At 42.3% G+C, this 21,671-nt stretch overlaps 2 protein-coding genes across 2 annotated transcripts in view; both read left to right on the forward strand.

Annotated features, from left to right (window-relative positions):
• The window catches only part of LOC148522938 (uncharacterized), a 104,100-nt gene that overhangs the window by 71,036 nt on the left and 11,393 nt on the right, over positions 1-21,671 (forward strand). The window contains exon 5 of the mRNA XM_088473573.1: positions 15,160-15,342. Coding sequence (XP_088329699.1) covers positions 15,160-15,342 — 183 coding nt within the window. The remainder of the gene's footprint in view (positions 1-15,159; positions 15,343-21,671) is intronic.
• Positions 1-21,671, forward strand: part of LOC148522939 (membrane-spanning 4-domains subfamily A member 4A-like) — a 143,537-nt gene that overhangs the window by 1,030 nt on the left and 120,836 nt on the right. The window lies entirely within an intron of this gene.

A 21,671-nucleotide genomic window follows, 5' to 3' on the forward strand; every position in this document is an offset into this window, starting at 1 on the left:
TACAAAGCATTTCCCAGTGAGTGGCTATTACAGAGAAGGATTTGATGTGGTAACTAAGACCTTAGCCTATCAAAAATGTGAGTTTTATTTGCATTAATAAAACAACTGGCAGTGACAAATTTATTATTATTATTAAATTTTGTTTATAGGGTGCCACAAGTAGTCGGTAGTGCTGTACATTAGGACAGTGCTATGTAAACAGAACATAACAATAGAGTAACCAAAACATAAACAGAGCACCAGTAACAATTATCACCAAAATTCTTGGTTAACATGATGGCATATGGGATGCTGGCCGCCGATGTACTGATGCCAGAATCCCAAACAGGATCAAGATCCTGGCGCCAGCATCCTGAAGAGGATGATGATATAGGCATCAGCATCCCAACCTCCAGCATCCTGAAGTTAAGTATACAGCTTACCTTTAGCATTAGCCTGGGGATGGGGGGGTTAGGTTTAGGGACCCCTGGGGGATATTAGGGTTAGGCACTCCCCTGGGAGGGTTCGGCTGTGGGGAGGGGGGGATAGGGTTAGGCACCTTCCCGGGGGGAGGTTAGGGTTAGGCACCACCATGGGAGGTTAGGGTTAGGCACCGCTAAGGGGAGGGTTAGAGTTAGGGGGGGTTAGGGAAAGGTTAGGGTGCTTACCACCCCTGTCAGGATTCTGGACCAAAGGGCTTCTGGTGTCAGGATTTGAACCACTATTCATACCCATCCCGTTGAGCGAGGGAATAATCAGCAAAACATGGAATCTGTCTCCAAAAGTGATGGCATAACTAGCAGGGGTAGAGCCAATGGAAGAGATAAATTACTTTGAGTGAGAGGAATTCCATGCTAAATGGCCACTGAGTAGGTGAAGGCTGTCATTGAAGTGCTAGAAAAGAGGGCTGTGAGAACAGGAGGAAGGAGGACTCCTAGGATTTAGGGGAGAGGGGAGAAAGACAGCTTATATGAGGCCTGAGCATGTGGATGGGGACCTGAGGGCAGGAAGTAGACAAGGTAGAGATGATTGAGGAAGCCAGGTGGGGTGAGCGACCTGGTGACAAGGTTATGTGTAGGAATTTCATGAACAGTGGGGTTTTCAGTGCACGTTTGACACAATGAAAGGGTGGGGAGAGGCTGCAACTACATTGATAGATTTTACTTATCAATTTGATGTGCGATATTTAAACATCTGTATATGACTGAGCCTGAATCTTTGTAAAAAGGACTGATGCGAGCCATCTCTGCTTTTCCTCATGATAAATTCTGTTGTACTTAACCTGTAACTTTGTATGTGTGAAAGATATAGGGAAGGGGGAAATGGGATACCCTAAGCACTGGTACCAATAAGTATAAAAGTCACGTAATGAAGGTAGAAATACTCCACAAATAACTGTTAATATTGGTGGTCATTCACCTTGAAAATTATCCTAAATGTGGAGGTGCACCCATAAGAGCAAAACAAATGTAGTTAAAAGAGGGACAGCAAGTACTCTTTTAGTCTGGGGAACTAGTTATACCTGATTAATAGTATCTAAAATATAACTTTTAATAATTCTGGTTAAAAAACTGAACATCTATAGAAGACAAACAATAAGTGGAAGTAGACAACATATACTGTAAATAAGAAGATCGGACAATTTTTGGCCAGGATAGTGCATTATGTCAGTGAGCTATATATAAATATATATCGTTCCAATGGCGGCACTCCGTGAATAAAACAACACACAAGTCAGTGCAAACGTAACAGCAACTTTTCAGCGCTTTATTTTTGGATTGCTATCTATATATATATATTATCAATGGATACGTGGATATCAGATTTCAAACTTCAATGGGACCAGTGAATCATACTGCTAATTACTTAATCACAATGAAATACCATGGTGAAAATATATATTATTAATTAATCGTGTTTATACACTTATAGGGATATTATTGTATGAACATATGCCAACCACATATAAGTGCCTTCTTATATAAATCATTCCTCTCGTAGATGTAATAGGATACACAATGATCTTAATGCAGAGAAAATGTATACAAATATCCACAATATGTAAATTCATAAATTAATAATTTAAGAACATACAGTAAATTCCAACATGAGTTTTCAACCTGATTTGGGGTAACGTGCAGAGGAAATTGCAGTGTACCTATTACAATTTCAATTGTTATTTAATCAGCAATAGTTGAATACATATATAACCACATGTATCACTAGATCAGTAAGATCAAAAAAGTTTTTTCTGCTTACTGTTCCTATGGACAGTATGGTGTGCTTAGACAAATGGAGCAGTACAATATTATGAGATGGATAGGGTTATAATAATAGCAGGTTCAGGTACAGTATACAAATAGAAAAATAAAATTAGAGAAAGTGTAGTAAGATACCACTCACTAATAGCAAGGGGAAAGGTGGCTACTGTGTCCCATGTACAACAAGTATTGAATGGGGCATGAGCGGATCCTCCGCATATACTATGAGGGTATGAGATAGATAGGTGGCATCTACTTTTCTCCCCTGTTGCTCACCATGATTCTTGCAGGTACTGTAATAGCAGATTTCTTAGTGAGTCAGTTAAGGAATGAGAATGCTGCAAAAAAGGAGGCTCACAGTATAGAGAGGTGGAATAAGATTGTCCTGGAATACTGTTATCAGGCATGGGAGGTTATCCTCAGTGAATACCCAGTATGCTGACCAAAGCACCCTAACCCCCCTTGAGGTAGATAGAAATAAATAGTGGGAGTCAGCCTGTTCACGTAAGCACTCTCACCCCACTGATGTAATGTAACAGTGCAGCGGGAACATTGGATGAGGTGGTGCGGGCAGCATGTCCCTGAAAGACACAAAGTACCTGAGAAATGGGCAGCATGTAGTGGCAGCAATGTCCAAATGGAGTCTCCTCATGTGCACCGGAGGCTCCCATCAACAAGACGTGCATTTCACCAGATAGGCTTTTTCAATTGAGCCTTCTAACTTTGTATGTGTGCAAAACCAAATCTTGTACCATTTATGTCACAGCCCATCATCTCTAATACACTACAATACTTCTTTTTGCTGACTCTGCAATGCATAAAAGACACAGAATGTAAAGTACTAAGAGTGTATCAGTCACATCGGGCATCACGCACCATATGGAATATAGATGCTAGGTGTATGAGGACACATCTGTATATAGGGATTTATGCTCAACATACAGTACATCTTATTTGTATTAATCATACATGCCATGTAGCTTGACAACATTTCCAAACTTGCTTCCTTGAGAAAAAAATGAATGGGACTTGATGATGCAATATGCTTTAGCAGGTGGGAGAGGCATCCACATAAGCCCCATTCACCTCAGAACAGGTCTAAGCTGGGTACACACTGAGTCTAGTTAGTTAAACTCACACACAAAGGTTTAATAGAAATAGATACAACACCAGATCAGATGTTTACCCTGGAGGATCTGTCTGATTCATCATGGTGCCCCCAAGACCAAGATTGTGCAAATTCTGCCAAAAGAGAGACTGACTCCACGGCTAAACATAAGAGCCACCTTCTGGATGTGAATTGTCTCATTTGCCTGGGGAAAACCCAACCCTCAGATGAGATGGATCTCAGCCAGTGGACAACATTGAAATCATCATTAAAAAGTCACAATCGAAGACTACAGTGTGGAGAATATTTCAGGAGAGGCCTCAGAGAACATGAAAAAAGATGCTGTAGGTGCTGAACTTCAAGGGATTTCTTCATCATGTTCTGCAGTGTGGAAAGGTTTCATTCGCACGTTTTCCATAAAGCAGTTCAAAGTTACAGCCTTTAAAGTGTCTGGCTATAGCACCCACCTTTTCCAGGAATTATCAAAGATTATCACAAGCAAAGGATTCATCTGTCCGGAATCTGTCTGAGAATTCATGGATTGTATCTGGCCTGAATGCACTAAGACATCCAGTGATTCTGTGTTCTGTAGCCGACTTTATTCCTACCTGAATCACTAACTGCAATATGGAATAGTGAGCTCAGACAACATGGAGGCCTTTGTTATTCTGCTGCCTGCATGCCAACCAATACCTCCCAGACTACACCGACTGGGGGGACCAGGTATTGATAATGACCATCCCCATCTGTTGCTTGGCCTTCTACTTCCAAACCATCCATCCTGGACTTCCTGTCCAAAAAGGGTAAGCAGGCTACAGAAAGAGGAGCTAGATGTCCCCGATTACATTTTTTTTAATCTATAATTTATGATGTGGAGATAGAAGAGCTTCAGATGATGGAACAGGGGCTCCCACCAATATGGCTTCCCTACAGATAACAGAGCTCTGTTCTCAGGAAGTGTCTATGCCTGAGCTGATAGGTAGTCTCTGTCTCTTGGTAAACACCCTTCAGGAGATGGAAACCCAAAATAACAACTATAATAATAATGTGTCCACTGATAACCAGCCTAAACCCTTAACAGCAACATACCCCATATGGCCAACTCGTAACAAGACACCCAGTTTGCAGCCTTCTCTTTCTTATGACACTAATCCAGTCCCCATGGTTGATCAATCAGCAATGTGTGGTACACTATAACACACTAGATTTATAATCTTTGCTTTTGTTTACATTGTTGAATAGAACAGTTTTAGAATTGAGGATAGGTTTGTAAATAAATATAGGCTTTATGGGTCTATTTACTAAGTAGTGCCAGCCATATCAGCTCCCAATTGTCATTTTTCAAACACAGCCTGTGAGTTAACAGTTGGGAGCTGATTGGCTGGCACCTTATCAGTTTCTTATCACTTTTAACTCTGTCTCCTAACACTGCTTAGTAAATAGACCCCTTAGTTTTTTAGGGTAGACCCTTCCTCAGCTAGTGACCTGCTCACTAGCTGAACCCTCTGGCACATTCTCTTCATTTGATCTCACAAACGAAGATGAAGTATCTACACTCTTCTCATCTTCCTACTCTATTACCTCTCCTCTAGATCCTATACCCTCACAAATCAGTAAAGCTCTGTCTCCTGTGCTTATCCCAACCCTAACTAAAATCTGTAATCTCTCTCTCTCTACTGGCAACTTTCCATCACTGTTCAAGCATGCAGTGATTACTCCCATTCTGAAAAAACAAAATTCTGACCCTAATACTCTCTCAAATTACTGTACTATCTCCCAGCTCCCATGCCCCTCCAAGCTACTTGAGAGACTTGTCTACACCCACCTCACACACTTTCTTAACTCACACAACTTATTGGACCCACTTCAGTCCGGCTTTTGTTCCCAACACTCCACAGAGACAGCACTGACTAAGGTAGTAAATGATCTTGTCACTGCCAAGGCTAAAGGCCATTACTCACTCCTAATTCTTCTAGATCTCTCTGCTGCTTTTGACACTTTTGACCACTCTCTTCTCATACAAACACTGCAATCCCTAGGTCTTAAGGACACAGCTCTTTCTTGGTTTTCTTCCTACCTATCTGATCACTCTTTTACTGTTCGTTTTTCTGATTGTGCCTCTTCCTCGCTACCTCTATCAGTTGGAGTACCGCAAGGCTCTGTCTTAGGTCCTTTACTATTCTCAATCTATACCACCTCTCTTGGCAAACTAATCAGCTCTTTTGGATTTCAGTACCATCTGTATGTGGATGATACTCAAATCTACCTATCCTCTCCAGATTTATCTCCATCTGTATTGGTCCGTGTCACTGAATGTCTTTCTGCCATTTCATCTTGGATGTCATCTCGCCACCTGAAACTTAATATTTCTAAAACAGAATTAATTATATTTCCACCGGCTAATAACAGTTACCAACCTGATCTCTCTATCACTGTTGATACCTCAACCATTCACCCTATCCCACAAGCTCGCTGCCTTGGTGTCATCCTTGACTTTGAACTGTCCTTTGTTCCCCATATTCAATCTGTCTCAAAATCATGTTACATACATTTAAAAAACATATCCAAAATTCAACCATATCTCACACAACACACTGCAAAAACTCTAATCCATACACTTATTATTTCCCGCATTGACTATTGCAATAGCCTCCTTACTGGTCTTCCCAAAAACAGGCTATCACCATTACAATCCATTATGAATGCAGCTGCAAGGCTTATCTTCCTTGCAAAATGTTCTTCTTCTGCTGCCCCGCTCTGTCAGTCCCTCCATTGGTTGCCGGTTTTCTACCGTATTCAATACAAAATACTTCCACTTACACATAAGGCTATTAACCAAACCACACCAACATACATCTCTTTACTAATCTCAAAATATCTCCCAACCCGACCTCTCCGCTCAGCACAAGATCTGCGTCTCTCATCCGCATGCATTACTTGCTCCCATTCACGGTTACAGGACTTTCTTCACACTGCACCAACTCTATGGAATAACCTACATCGCACAATAAGACTTTCCTCTAGTCTCCAATCCTTCAAGCGTTCCCTGAAAACTCACCTCTTCAGGCAAGCTTATCAGATTCCAGATCCTCCAACATAACCTTCATAGCTTCCATATCTAATTACATCCCCTTTAACAGTCCACACACAATCTCACACATCGTCTTTCTCTCACATCCTCATGACATTTGGTCGATATTCCTGTGTGACTGGATCATGCAGCCAACCAAAAACTGTGCATTCTGGCTTTACCAAAATGCAATATATAGCACCTATCCTTGTATATCAATGCCTATTTCCCTATAGATTGTAAGCTTGCGAGCAGGGCCTTCCTACCTATATATCTGTTTGTTATTACCCAGTTTTATTCTATTAATGTTCCAATTGTAAAGCGCAACGGAATATGCTGCGCTATATAAGAAACTGTTAATAAATAAAAAATAAAATAAATAGAGCACTAAACTTTATAAGTTGTTAGGATAACATTTCTGCTATGTTTAAGATTATTAAAAAACAACTTTTTGTAACCCAATAGCTTAAAAAAAAGTTTTCATTGCAATATTCATGTAGCCCCTTGACAGACAGCAGCCAAGCACCCCTGCGCAATGACAGGTGTGGCTAACATGCACACAAAAACTATTGTTTATTTTTGGGCAGCAGCCCTTTTACAGACAGCAGCACAGCACCCCTGCGCAGCTACACCAATGATAGTGACAGCCAGGTGTGGCTGACACCATGACACACACATAAAATTATTTAATTTTTTTTTCGGCCAGCAGCCCCTCGACAGACAGCAGCACAGCACGCCTGTGCACCTATGCCAATGACAGGTGTGGCTGACTCACCACACAAAAAAAATAATATATAATTTTTTAAACACTGGGGTGAACCTTTGAAAAGAGGCAGCAACCCCTTAACCAGACAGCAGCACAGCATCCCTGCACTGATGACAAGTGTGGCTAACACCATTTTTTTAATTTTATTTTCACACTGGGGTTGGGTGAAGAGCACCCCTGAAGGACAGAACACCCCCTGGACAACACAGCACTACAGCTAGCCAGCCCCTATGGACAGGACTAGTACAACAGCCAGCCCCTTTGGACAGGACAACGACAGCCAGCCCCTATGGACAGGACAACATCAGACAGCCAGCCCCTCTATAGAAGACAACAGTCAGCCAGCCATTATGGACAACAGTAGCCAGTCCCTAACACAACACAACAGCACAACACAGCATCCATCTCTCTCCCTCTTCACTCTCCACAGCCGGAATGAAAAATGGCGGCAAATCGCGGGACCTTTATAGAATCCAAAACCCGTGAGAATCCAACAGCAGAATGATGATGACGTTTTGCCTTGTTTTCAGATCCGAGTCATGCGGGAAAACTCAAGCCGACTCACATCTGCCTCGGATCCCCATAATTCGGGTGGGTTCAGTTCTCAGGGAACCGAACACGCTTATCTCTAGTTCAGTGCCACCGGATGGACCATGCAGTCTCTACATAAATGAAATGTAACTACCCTTCTAAACCTTCGGGGCCCTTCTGAACCTTGGGGCCTGGGACAGGTGTACCCTTTGTACCCCCTGTCGCTGGGCCTGTGAATGATGGACAACTCCACTCACAATACTTTTATGAATATTACACTGCTGTATGAATGACCAACAGTGTCACAATACTTATATGAAAATTACACTGCAATATTACTGACCTACAGCGTCACAATACTTTTATGAATATTACACTGTGGTATGAATGACCTATAGTTTCACAATACATTTATGAATATTACACGGCAATATTACTGACCAACAGTGTCACAATATTTTTATGAATATTACACTGTGGTATTACTGACCAACAGCATCACAATACTTGTATGAATACTACACTGCGGTACTAACAATGACCTACAGTGTCACAAATTCAACAAAACTTGTATGAATATATATTACACTGCGGTATTAATGACCTACAACGTCACAATACTGTACTTTATGAATATAACACTGTGGTATGGCCAGCAGTGTCACAGTGCTTAAATGGATACACTGAGGCACAGCACAAAAAAATCTTTTTTTTATCATACGCAACAAGTTTTATTACTTGTTGCGTATGATAAAACTAATGGATAAAGGGTTGTCATGTTGCAATACACATCATCACTTTTACTTGATGTTATTTAAAGGAAGCCAGGGTATGATGAAGTGATTTACGACATGTTCCTGTTTATCTTCAGAGAGGTGGCTGTTCTTTCAAAGAAAGATGTATCACATCTTCGAGAGAGATAAAGTGGTGAAGTTGCCCATACCAACCAATCGGCTTCTTACTTTCATTTTACAGGCTGTGCTAAATAAATGATACTAGAAGCTGATTGGTTTCCTTCGCAACTACTCCTCTTTATCTCTCTTGAAGGTTTGATGCATCTCCCCCTCGGTGGTCCACAATGTCTACCACTAATTTGAGAGTCTCTCAGACATTTCCACAAAGAAGCCAATTATGCTTTAGAGAGATATTATTTGTATTGATATAATTAAAATTTACCACATCCAGACATTAAAAACAAATGCATATATAGGGTTTTTATTATGGAAGTACTGTCGTAGGTGGTCCCTAAAAACATAATTTCAAAAAGTTTAACATACATGGAAAAGTCCCACCAATGAAAAATGCCAGACTGGATCAACACCCTGGGGGAGATTTATCAAACCTTTGATAGAGATAACATGGAGTGAGATAAAGTACCAACCAATCAGCTCCTGTCATTTTCAATACAGCCAGTAAAATAACAGAATCTGATTGGTTGGTATTTTATCTATCTCCCTCTGAGTTTACTACAAATTACAAATCAAAAATAGCTGTGGAGGACTATACCTACCACAAAAAAATTGTGACCAATTCATAAATCCACATCCAATACACAATCCACATCCAAATTTGATGGCCTATCTCTAAGCAGATAAATTCCACCTGTTTGGAAGACAGAATATCTGGATTGTCCCATAAAAATGTGGAACTGTTGTCATTACTGCTAGGAAAGTTCTCATAAGATAAGGATGCTCTGTAAGTTGGCCACACATGAAACGATGTTGTGGCTTTTTGCCAAAAACTTCAGATCTAACTTTGTGTGCACCAATCAGACATAGACCTCATGTAATCTAATGACTTAGCCTGAGGGGTCTATTTACTAAGCCTTGGATATAGATAAAATGGAGATAAAGTCCCCACCAATCATCTCCTAGCTGTCATTTTCAAACACAAGCTGTGACCTGACAGGAGCTGATTGGTTGGGACTTTAACTCCATTCACTTTATCTCCATCCAAGGCTTAGTAAAAAGACCCCTGAGTATCAAAAGTTCTGAATATGTCTAATGTTATAACCCATGGGAGCACAGAATGATATGATCCATCCACATGTGGCCAGCATTATATTTTTATGCAAATGCCACACAAAAATAATAAAACACTGTGGTAATTGGAAATAATTTAAAATCAGATTTTTTGAGGGGATTTATTTCTTGCAGACAAGACACCTGAGTACACCCAGTATGTTGACATACCACATCTGTATTTCTTGTGGCAGGCAACATACTAACTTTGGGTTTGATGTATCAACCAGTGAGAAGAGTCGAGAGGTGGTCCAGTGGAGCAGTTTTTTATAGCAACCAATCAGATGTACTGTTGCATTTGGGAATACAACCTTTGACCCTTTTACACCTAGCAGCAACCCGAGTTAACCCTGCAATAACCCAGGTTTTAGCTGTGGTGTAAAATGGATATAAATTAAGGCGACACTTAAGCATCTGTCTAGTGAACTAGAGACTTAACATTTACTTTCTGAACATGGCTTTACTTTCCATATATATGGACCCCATTTAAACTCATTCACACCAACTTGTGTCAGGTGATTCTGATATTGATTTGGGGAGGGCCTCCTTTTTTATGCAGACATTGTATGCTTTAAACCAGATAAAAAAAATAACATTACAATTACATTGTTTACAATCTGGTGATAAGAAATTTTTAATCTGAGTGATATCGTTGTTTTAAATATAGATTTCAGTTTTGGAGATTTAGGGGTAAATTTATCAAAGGGCGATTTGATTGTCGATTTGAAGTTCGATTTAGCTCACCTCAAATCGACTCAAATCGAATTTGGAAAACCCTGTCAATTTTTCAGATTTACTATTGTTTGATTTTGAGTTCTATTTGCAAATCAAATTAGATTTGGTTCGATTTTGAACAATGATTTGCTGTTCGATTTGACATGTTCATGTACAAATCGAATGGCAAATCCCACTTCAAACCTAACTGCAAATCCCCAACAGCTTCATGCATTCACTTTCAGCATGAGCAGTTAGTTTTCACACTGATACATGCAGACATCAGTGAGATACCTGCATGTATCTGACTGTAAAAAGCAAATAAAGAGTTATATTTAAAAAAAAATGATGTGAGGTTCCCCCCCAAAACACAACCAGCCCCGTACATATGAAAGCAAGTCCTAGTTGTTTAAGTACAGGGAAAAAATTGCGTAGGGTTCCACTGTACTTAATCACTTGCCTGGCATGGTGGTATCAGATATGACCATACCAGACTGGGCTTTCCCTGATATGATCGTATCTGATACGACCAGTCAGAAAAGCTCTGTGGGCGGCTGCTGGAAAATCATTTTCTAGCAGCTGCCAATCACAGAGGGTCCTCCTGGTCCCTCTGCACACTTTGTCCCACCCGGTGGGCCGATCACTGCAGTGATCAGCCAGCCCAGCGCTGGTGCACTCACTCCCCAGTGGCTGCCAAGAAGACAGGGCAGAGAAGGCAGCGCTGACAGCGCTGTCCTTCTCTCCCTCCTTGCCGGCTAGCAGCAGCCCAGCGGCTGCTGACAGGGCAGAGAAGACAGCGGTGAGAGCGCTGTCCTTCTCTACCCCAGAGTAATAATATAGGACTAATTAAACACGCTCCACATAATCTTCTCATTTAAACCATTCGGGCTGATGGTATTAAGGTGGAAGATCCACCAGGCCTCCTTCCACAGCAGGTCTCCTGCTCGATCTCCACCTCTTAAGGATTTAGGAATGTGGTCAATGGCCATGTGCCTTAACATGGAGAAGGAATGTTTTTATCAGCAAAATGTCTGGCCACTGTACTTTTAAACATCCACATTCGAACCACATAAATAAGTTCAATTTCGTTATGACATACATGTCTACTTTTGTAGTATATTTGATATCATGTCCCTGCGGCCTCAACTATGTAGACAAAGCCACTAGGACTATGAGGGAACACATTGCCCTCCATCAGTCGGCCATCAAGGTGGATCTATTTGGCTGACCAGTGAGCCTCATCAAACTGGGCGCCTTGGTTGCTACGGCTACCTTTAGATGCCCGGCATCCTGACATCATACTTGTGGGATGGGGCATCCACTCTGCCAGTCCCGGACAGCATCCAGCCGCGTGCACAGGGCAGGGGTTTCTCCTATTTAGGGTATGATTTTCTGCACAATCTGTTTACTTCACCTTGACAAAGGGGCTTGTTTGTCCCGAAACGTTGGTATTTGGTATGTGATTGTATCACAGTAAAGACTCTTTTACATTTGTTGAAAGACTCCTAGTGCCACTGCTTGTTGTTGTTTATGAATTGGATGTTCGGAGGGCACTGGAGCAAGTGTATACCATCAAACAGAGTGCCGGTCTGTTTCCATCATTTATATATATATATATATATATATATATGTGTAAACATTTATACATATATGTATGGAGAGGGTGATCCCTTTATTGGGAGGTCCCCAACTCCCCAGGGATCCCTAGCCTGGGCTGACCAGCGGTCAGGACTGATGCTGTGGCTTGGGGGCCCGGTGATAGGGCTCCCCTGGCTGTGGCATCAGCCCCCGCTAGAAAGGGTCTGGTGCTGGTTCTGGAACTTACAGTGGAACCCTACGTGATTTTTTTCCCTGTAAGTCCAGTACCAGGGCTGGTTCCCAGAGCCTAGTGCTGGTTGTATTAAGTTCAGTTGAACCCTACGCAATTTTTTCCCTGCACTTAAACAACCAGGACTGGCTTTTAAAAGACCGGGGATGGTTGTGTTTTGGGGGGGACCTCACATAATTTTTTTTTAGATTTAACTATTTGTTTACTTTTTACAGTCAGATACATGCATGCATCTCACTGATGTCTGCATGTATCTGTGTTATTTCGACCTGCTCATACTCAAATTGAAAGCTTGAAGCAGGTCTATTCATTTGGGGATTTGAATGTCGATTTGAAGATCGATTTTGGTGTGCGAATTGAAATCGAATAATAGTTAATAAGGTTGTTCTGTGTTGTTCAATGTAAAAGTACCAATGTTTTGCCGATGTTCAATATAGAGTCGGTTTGTTGAGAAATTCTGTTTAGTGTTCAAATTACTATTTGAATTAGCCTTTAGTAAATACTCAAAAGCAAATTTGCATGCAAACCGCATGCCAAATTACTCAAAATGCCAAATTGACCTTTAGTAAACTTACCCCTCAATGTTATATATGGTGAGTGCAGAGTTTCCATGTTTGTATCATAGATATCGTGGTGCACTTCACTTATAAAATATAAAAACAGTTCTAATATTGTGTTGATATTTTTATGAAATATAACTCTTTACTGTCAGTTTCAGTTAGAAGCTGATTCGTTAGATCAGTGTTTTTCAACCTTTTCAACTCGAGGCACACTACACAAGATTTTAAAATTGCCAAGGCACACTATCCGGCTATGTGGTGTGCGTGACCAATGAAAAAACACACAGGAATAAAACTCACTATATTGGCCTCCTCAGGACTAAAACAAACTACTGTACAAGTGCTCTTAGCTAACCGCCGCGGCACACTTAACAACCGCTCACGGCACACCAGTGTGCCATGGCACAGTGGTTGAAAAATGCTGGGTTAGATCATAGGCAAATCTGGTCCAGGCATTTACCGTCCATTAGCCACCCCATCATACAGTACATCTCCCCCTATATCTCTCCAAGGTTTGATTAATCTCGAGAAAATGTGAAATGAAGAAGTAACAATGGGGGCTATCTCATGGTACTATTAAAAAAAAAAAAATGTAAATATCACTAAGAGAATTAAATGCTTTATATATTTGACTCACTTATACATACAGCTGCATCAGAAATATAAAAGAACTGAGTACTTGTTGCCAGGGCATCCACTGATGAAGTCCTGCATGATGAAACACATTAGATGGTGTCAGCTCATTGTAGCCTACAGCTACATTTTCCACATTCTTATCAGGGAGGGATCAGACAGATTATGGCTGTGCATGTGCGGGGACTCTGCTAGGTCTGAACCCAGAGGTAAGGTGATCTCCTGTCAGAGTCCCTGCAAGAAAATATTGATAAATTGCCCTGATATATAATGTGATCTTGCAGCAATATCTGCCGAAAAGTAGTTATAAATATAGGGGCAAAAATTCTGTAGTTGATAATAAATAGGCCCCATGGAGATCTAATATATATATATAATTTGCTTAGCCACTTTGTCCAGAACGCTCTTTGAATTTGAATATCTCAAAGACTACTTAAGATATTCATATGATTCTCTGGTGAGGGATGTCAATCAGCAATAAATGACAGAATTTGGAATATAACTGTATAAAATTCGATATAAAAAAAATAGCCAGAAAACATAGTAATTGCTTTGGTATAGCTAACCTCAAAATGTGAAGAAAACTGTCAGAAAACAGAGCTGGCACAGTGTCCTGGGGGAAGCAGGATAGGAGTGACAGCCGCTGGCTGCTGTTCTCACGTGCTACTGGATGTCGGTGAGGCTGCTGCTGTAGGGTGCACTCTTTCCTGACCTACTTTCTCCAATACGTGGATTCCAGGCTCGCAACTCCCAGACAATCAGCACCGGGTTGGCGCCTCAAAAGGAATGCCTCTTTTCTCTTCCTTCCATGAGAGCTGCTGCCAGCCGCTGATTGGCGGAAGGGTGGGAGACGGTTAGGCTTAGTGTGTTGTGTACTGTGCGCACATAATAATAATAATAATAATAATTTTATTTATATAGCGCTTTTCTCCTAAAGGACTCAAAGTGCTTTACATTTACAGTACAAAATACAAAATAAGCTTAAACAAGGGACATTAGTGAAATGCTTGGGTGAATAGGTGAGTCTTGAGTCTATTTTTGAAGGATTCTAGAGTGGAGGCCTCTCGAACTGTGCGGGGAAGTGAGTTCCAAAAGGTTGGAGCCACAAAACTGAAAGCTCGACCCCCAGATGAATTCCATGAGATTCCAGATACTGTTAATAGTTCTTCGTCAATGGATCGCAGTAATCGAGTGTGTTACACAGCATTGTACCTGGTGGGGGTGCCACTGAGCTGACTGATGTCATGTGACACATTGCTCACCTTCCTGACACCCATCCTTATTATTACTGTTGGGAGTAGTTGTGTAAGGAACTATCACGGTTGGGGGCGCTCTTCCCTGACCTACTTTCTCCAACATCTGATTTCAGGCTCACACCTCTCAGCCAATCACCGGCCACAAAAGCAATGCCTCTTTTCTCTGCTTTCCACGAGAGCTGCTGGCAGCCACTGATTGGCGGGAGGCTGGTACATGGTGAGGCATAGTAACAGTGCATTATCATGTGCATCTATAGGGGCTCAGCTTGCAATACTCACTGAAAACGGTCCATTTTGCTTCAGAATCCATGGCCAAATATATCATTGCACTTTCAAGTTGGCAAAATGTTCGCCACAGACATACCAGTATGACAAATAATAATATAATGAATATTTACTTAACACATTGATTTTCCCTTTTTCTTTGTACAGGTTAAAGCAACCCTCTCATTGAACGTCATAAGCTTAATATTCAGCCTAGCTGCCCTCATCCTAAACAGCATTGATCTAGCAACAATTCACTGTAATTATTTCTACAACTACAATTATTATTATCATTATTATGACAATTATTATAACAGTGCTGACTTCTACAGAAATTGCCTGCAACAACTTGTAAGTTGAAATGTTTATTCAACACAATCTAAGGACTGAAGTAATAATGTGCTATTTAATTACTTACAATTTCCTTGCAAAATGTTCTAATAATAGTTTATATTACAGTGTGTAGAATGTATATTTATGTTTTAACTAACCCCTTAATATCTGGAGGGTGTTTGCTCCTTGGTGACCAGACACATTTTATATTATTGATATAGATAAACAAAAATTGGGTATTGGTGCAACTTACTAGAACCAATATACATTCCAAAATTATGCAGTCATACACTAAGATATCAAAGTCTTAATCCAAGAAGTATAAGGGTACTTCTCTTTATCTAATTTTATTCCAAACGATAGTTCCTTCAACTTGTGCCAGTAAGTATTCTACTTTCAACTGCCACTTTTCTTTAATTTCCCAATGGATATTCTCCTCACACAGTACATACAACGGAGAGAAGTGATTTGAACGATAGTGTAATACTGTTTTATTAATTAAGTTGACAAACACATAGCTAGATGCCAGACAAATCCACCACTAATATACAGAGCAGCATACCTGACAGAGCGGTGTATATTGCACACCAAGTCAAGTTTGAGCAAAACCCTCCAAGCTTCTTCCGGGAATATGGACCTGGACACAATGCTCCTGAGGTACAGTCATGCACCCAATAGAAAGTTCACTGGTTGTAGCTCTTCCACAACAACAGGTTTCAACTCCTCCAGAGTCTTTTTCAAGGTGTATCCTGATGGTGGTGAGGTGTCCTTTTATCTCCCCTACCTCAATCCCATTGGTAAACACAGCGAGAGAGTCAACATCTCCTCATTTGAATTAAAGACATGTGCAATATCCATTTTCAGCACATTCAATACATTAGAACTTTTCCTATTACACCACACTTTATATATAGAAAATGGACCTTTTTATCATAAATAGCCTAGGTGTAAATATTGTATTAATAAAATAATTGCGTTCCAAGCATGAAATGCTCACTTCCATGTCACATCTGCCAACTTCTTCTTGACTATTACCAGAAGTCGTGCCTGCGAACTTCCGGTTTTGCGTTCCAACTAAGGAACCTGTTGCAAACTCTTAGACATTCTTAGGGGGATGTTATACCTTCTGGTTTCGGCCTGAGGTTACTCCGCCCCCTCTATTAAAATAACACTGACGTTGTCTACCTTCAACTGGAAGTTGCTTCTGCGCACTTCCTGTTAAGTCATAGAGCTGTGGAATGAACATGCAAATCTTATATCTTCCGGTTCCAGCCTTATTCAAAACCGGGTTCTTTATTAAACTGTGCGATTATTCACATTTAGTTCATCCTTCCCAATAAATACAAAAAGTGCAGTTCATTCCATTACATCAATATGATCATTTAAAATTAGATCATAGTTTTAAATTATGGTGGTCAGAGTAAGTAGGGGTGACCACTTTAGAAAAATGGGTTTCTTGGATCGCAATAACTTCCATTTTGTGGTTTTAGAAATAACGCAGGGCAACTCTTCATTTCTGAAGAGAATTTAGACCTTTAGCATTGATAGACATAAAGTTCACCATCTAAACAAATCTGGAAAGATGCATAGGCTAGGCAAAAGCAATCTTCTGTACTGGGTCGCTCAACACTAACATTGATATATGCAGAAAAATTAAGCATCACATAACCTGTAGGCATAATGGGGGGAGTGGAAGGTCTTAGGGAGGGACATAAGGGAAAAATAAAAACATAAACATAAATGACCTCACATCGGGAGTCAGGGGGGCCACGGAATAGAGTGGCGATAAATGTAGACTAAACAGAAATAACACACCGGATATAGCCTACACAGCATACAAAACATAAGGATATAAAAATAGGCCTTTTACTGCAAATGACATGTAAACATAAAAATCACATAACCAAAGTAATGTAAAACGTGAGCAAAGGAAAATAGCAATATAAATATACAATGCAGTAATCAACATTGAAAACCAATATATAGTTATAGTGACCTGGATCGTCATGGCTTGTGTGAGAGACATCTGGAACCGTAGGGCATGGCAAAAATAATAAGACTTCAAGGAGATTTCCAATGTCCACTGAAGACGATACACCTCAATCCTTTAAACAATGTACCAGGACGAAGTGAAGCATCTCAAGCAATGAGTCAGCAAAGGAATGGGATTCACACCTATAATTTAAAAATAGTCTAGGAATGGAATCCATCAATCACCCATTACTGCCCAATAAGGACCAATCCTATCTAATTGTAAGAATGGGCTCAGCAGACTTAGCAACATATGGGATCTGCCAAAGGTCCAGTGCTTTCATACCATCATCCAAGGAGGTAGGGGGGGTAAGGTGCGCTCTTCCTGCTAGTAATGGTGATGGTGATGACTTGTGTGTGTTTGTGAGTGGTGTTAATTAGAATGTTTCTTCTGGTGGTGGTGATGTTTTGGGAGTGAGGAGGGTGTGATTGGGTATGGAGTGTAGTTTGGAGTAATGTGAAAAGGGGAATGGAATAGGATCAAAATGAGGCCAGCGAGAAACAGTAATTTTGGGCAAAATCTTTTATTGAGTAGTCACAATGCTGCTCTGTTAAGATCCCGGGCAGGTGGGAGGGGTTCAGTGATGAGTGGTGATGAGACTGGGGAGGTAGGTGGACCCTTTTAGGGGGCTCCTTCCTGTGCGGTTCAGTGACCTTGCACGTCACCCCTGCTGGACCTATGGTCGACAGTCTAGGAAGTCTCGGGGGGTGGGGGGATTTGCAGAGTGGGTTGGAACACCTGTGCGGTGTCCCGCGTGTTGGTGTGAGTCTTGGCAGTACTTACCTACCGGTAGGTTTTTTGTTATGGTGATGTAGGTCGACGTTGCGGCCATTGCAGATAGGTTGGAAGCTGCAGGTTTGTTGGTGAGCTGGATCAGCGTGTTGCTGGTGTGCTGCAAGTGCACGGCTGTTCTGATTGGTCTGCGGAGGTCAGCGACCGGAGTATGCAGCTGAAATTGGCTCTTGTTCGTGCCGCTGGTGGTGCGGAGCCAGAGGTGTGGATGGGTGAGCTGCTGGGAGGCTGGGTTGCAGCGTGTGTGCTGGGACCACCCCTGGGGGATGGTCTGCCCGGGATACTGATTAAAAAAAAGCCAGGGAGGAGGGGGGATGTGGAAAGTGTGACCAGGATGGAGCTGGTCACTGGTGATGTTGGCTCCATCCCGGTGTTCCAACCCGCTCTGCAAATCCCCACACCCCCCGAGACTTCCTAGACTGTCGACCATAGGTCCAGCAGGGGTGACGTGCAAGGTCACTGAACCGCACGGGAAGGAGCCCACTAAAAGGATCCACCTGCCTCCCCAGTCTCATCACCACTCATCACTGAACCCCTCCCACCTGCCCGGGATCTTAACAGAGCAGCATTGTGACAACTCAATAAAAGATTTTGCCCAAAATTACTGTGTCTCGCTGGTCTCATTTTGATCCTATTCCATTCCCCTTTTCACATTACTCCAAACTACACTCCATACCCAATCACACCCTCCTCACTCCCAAAACATCACCACCACCAGAAGAAACATTCTAATTAACGCCACTTACAAACACACACAAGTCATCACCATTACTAGCAGGAAGAGAGCACCTTACCCCCCCTACCCCCATACGTTTTCAGTGCGGGAAAGGTACTCCCACACAAAGGTGCAGCACCCCGAAACCACAACACACCACCCCCTGGTCAACGAGAGCGCAGTTCTACCGCCCATCATCATCCAAGGAGCCTAGCACTTTCATAGAACTGAGATAAGTGATGATAAGCTTTGTCGGGAATCCCTATCGGTATGAGATTTGTGCTTGCCGTAAGGCTGATGTAATGCAGAAGAATGATCATCTTTTATTTAACGTGGCTGGGGGAGATCGCCAAATAACTGCAGATTGCCCAGTACTGCTGAAGATGAGTCAGCATCACAAGCTACCCAAAGCAAGCACTTCTTCACTAGGAAATAGTGCATCCTCATGTTAGTGTCTCGTGGAGAGGTGTAAGGGGCATTGCGAGCTTTAGGGAGACAATGTATGCAATACAGAAGGAATTGTGTAGGGGGCAAGTCAGGGAGTAATTTCTTGAATAACGCCATAGCACACTCAGAAAGTTCTGAGAGCTCTACCAATTCAGGAATCTCATGAATCTTAAGGTTATTCCAATGAGCCTTGTCCTCCAAATTTGCCAGTTTGTCCCAAAGTGTAGAAAGTTCTGCTTGTATAGTTTTGTAGGCAGAGATTAGATCAATGTGGGATGTAACCACCTCTCCCATCTTATTTTCATGGAGGTCCGTGCGACATCATGGTTCAACTCTCTAACAGCAGAAGTCAATTCAGCTGTGATAACTTTCTTAAGATCACCAAGAAGTTGCAACATCTGCCTCACTGTGATAGGCTCATACATACAAGCGGAGCAGATGGGGATGAGGCCGTGGAGGGAGAATCCTATCCAGTGACACTCGTGGACATGTAGATTGAGTGGAATGGCTTGCTAGCTGGGGAGTTGTAGAAAAAACTCACCGGAGGAATAGCCTTAGCAAGTTTGTTTTATTTTTAGGTGCCATGATGACCAGCTGTAGTCACAATGTGAGGGTTGGTGTCTGGAAAATCACAGGAGAGGGGAGAATGCAAGGTCTGTTGCATAACCACAAAGGTGGTGGGATAGCAGTCACATTAAAGAGAAATGAAAGCCATGAGGACATATTTAAAGACAGATGGTTTCTTGTGGAGCAATGTGATGTATTAGCCACACAATGGCAGCAGAGTATCATGGTTAGAGACCATGTAGATGCAAACACACTCACAGCCAGATACTACAGGTGGTTAAAGTAGTGTGACACAGCTCCTTTTCACTCCGGCTGCAGATGCAGAGAGGGAGCAGGCGGTACTGTGCTGAGTGCATACAGCCAGCATGCACAGAACTCACAGCCACCCATTGTCAATGTGTCCACCACTCCAATGGCCAGGAGAGGGGATATCAATGCAGGACCCTACATCAGTGTGGGACTTCTCCGGGCCGGTGCCTCTCTTCCAAGGTTGGTACATCAAACTCCCCTCCTGGGAGTGGTACTATGAAGACCTGATCTTAGGGTAGAACATCAGGCACCTTTTCTGAGGTTGATACATCGGACTCACCTCCTGGGGTCTGGATGACGGAAACATCGGAGACCCCTTCAGGAGTAGGTACATCGGACACCTCACTTGAGGTCGGAACATCGAAGTCCTTACCTGGGGTCTGGATGACTGGAACATCGGGAATCGCTTCAGAAGTTGGGAGATTGGACTCCTCACTTGAGGCTGGCACATCTGACTCCTTTACTGGAGTCGGTACTTTGGATTCATCAAATCAGACAGCTGAGGCATTGTGGAACAGTTTACAGTTGGGGTGCCATCCAATTTTTCCTCCCCAGACAAATTCTTGTAATGGCTAGTTGCAGCCGATGAATTCTGGGAGGTTTGAATAATTTGCTACTGCAGCACATCCACACAAGATGACAATCCAAGGAAGTCTTGTAGCAGCAGCGTTTGCATGCTCTCTAGGTTCAGCATTTTGTTAGATAACCCAAATCAGGATTCATACTTGAGGCCTGACAAGGCAGGACCTGGACCGAATTTGACAGCACTGAGACCATATTGAAACACTCCAGTAGTGTCTGTTTTTGGCCGGTTATAATGTTACAGTACACGCATGGTTGTGTAAGACCTCTAGAGCCATGGAGAGGAGCTTCCATCAATAACAGCAACCTGCTGTTCCTTTAGTGATTTATTTACACACCAGTACTTAGGTGGCCATCGGGATTTACACCTCCAGCAGTAGAGGCTTATACCGCAGGACTGCTGACTAGTACAAGACTGGATGGTGATGTGGCAGTCCTTCCACAAATTTCAAACTGGAGTGAGGCTCCAGGTAATGATATTAAAGTGGACATATTGGACAGGGTACACCAGCAACTACAGATGATGGGTCTCTGGAATGTCTAGGGGCTGTGGTGCAGATGGGTAATCAAGCAAGAAGCGAGTAGACAAACTAAGCATGCTGCACAGCAGGAATGACCAGGACTGTGATACTGCAGGATATCAGACAAGGACTGGACAGGCAAGATACATACAAGAACTGGACAGACAAAATGCAGACAAGGACTAGACAGACAAAACAGTAACATTAGCCCACCACGCACATTTACAGCAGGTCTGACCTTACTCAGAAATTGCTAACCTTGGCCCTCATTCAGAGCCACTCGCTAGCGGCAGTACGCTCGTTCCGAGCGATGTTCGCACATCTGCGCATGCGTACGTTTTTTAGTACGCATGCGCTAACCAGTCAGTGCGGCCGAAAATCG

This window comes from Taudactylus pleione, unplaced genomic scaffold, assembly GCF_031769625.1.
Source record: "Taudactylus pleione unplaced genomic scaffold, aTauple2 ptg000136l, whole genome shotgun sequence".
Classification (NCBI taxonomy): Eukaryota; Metazoa; Chordata; class Amphibia; order Anura; family Myobatrachidae; genus Taudactylus; species Taudactylus pleione.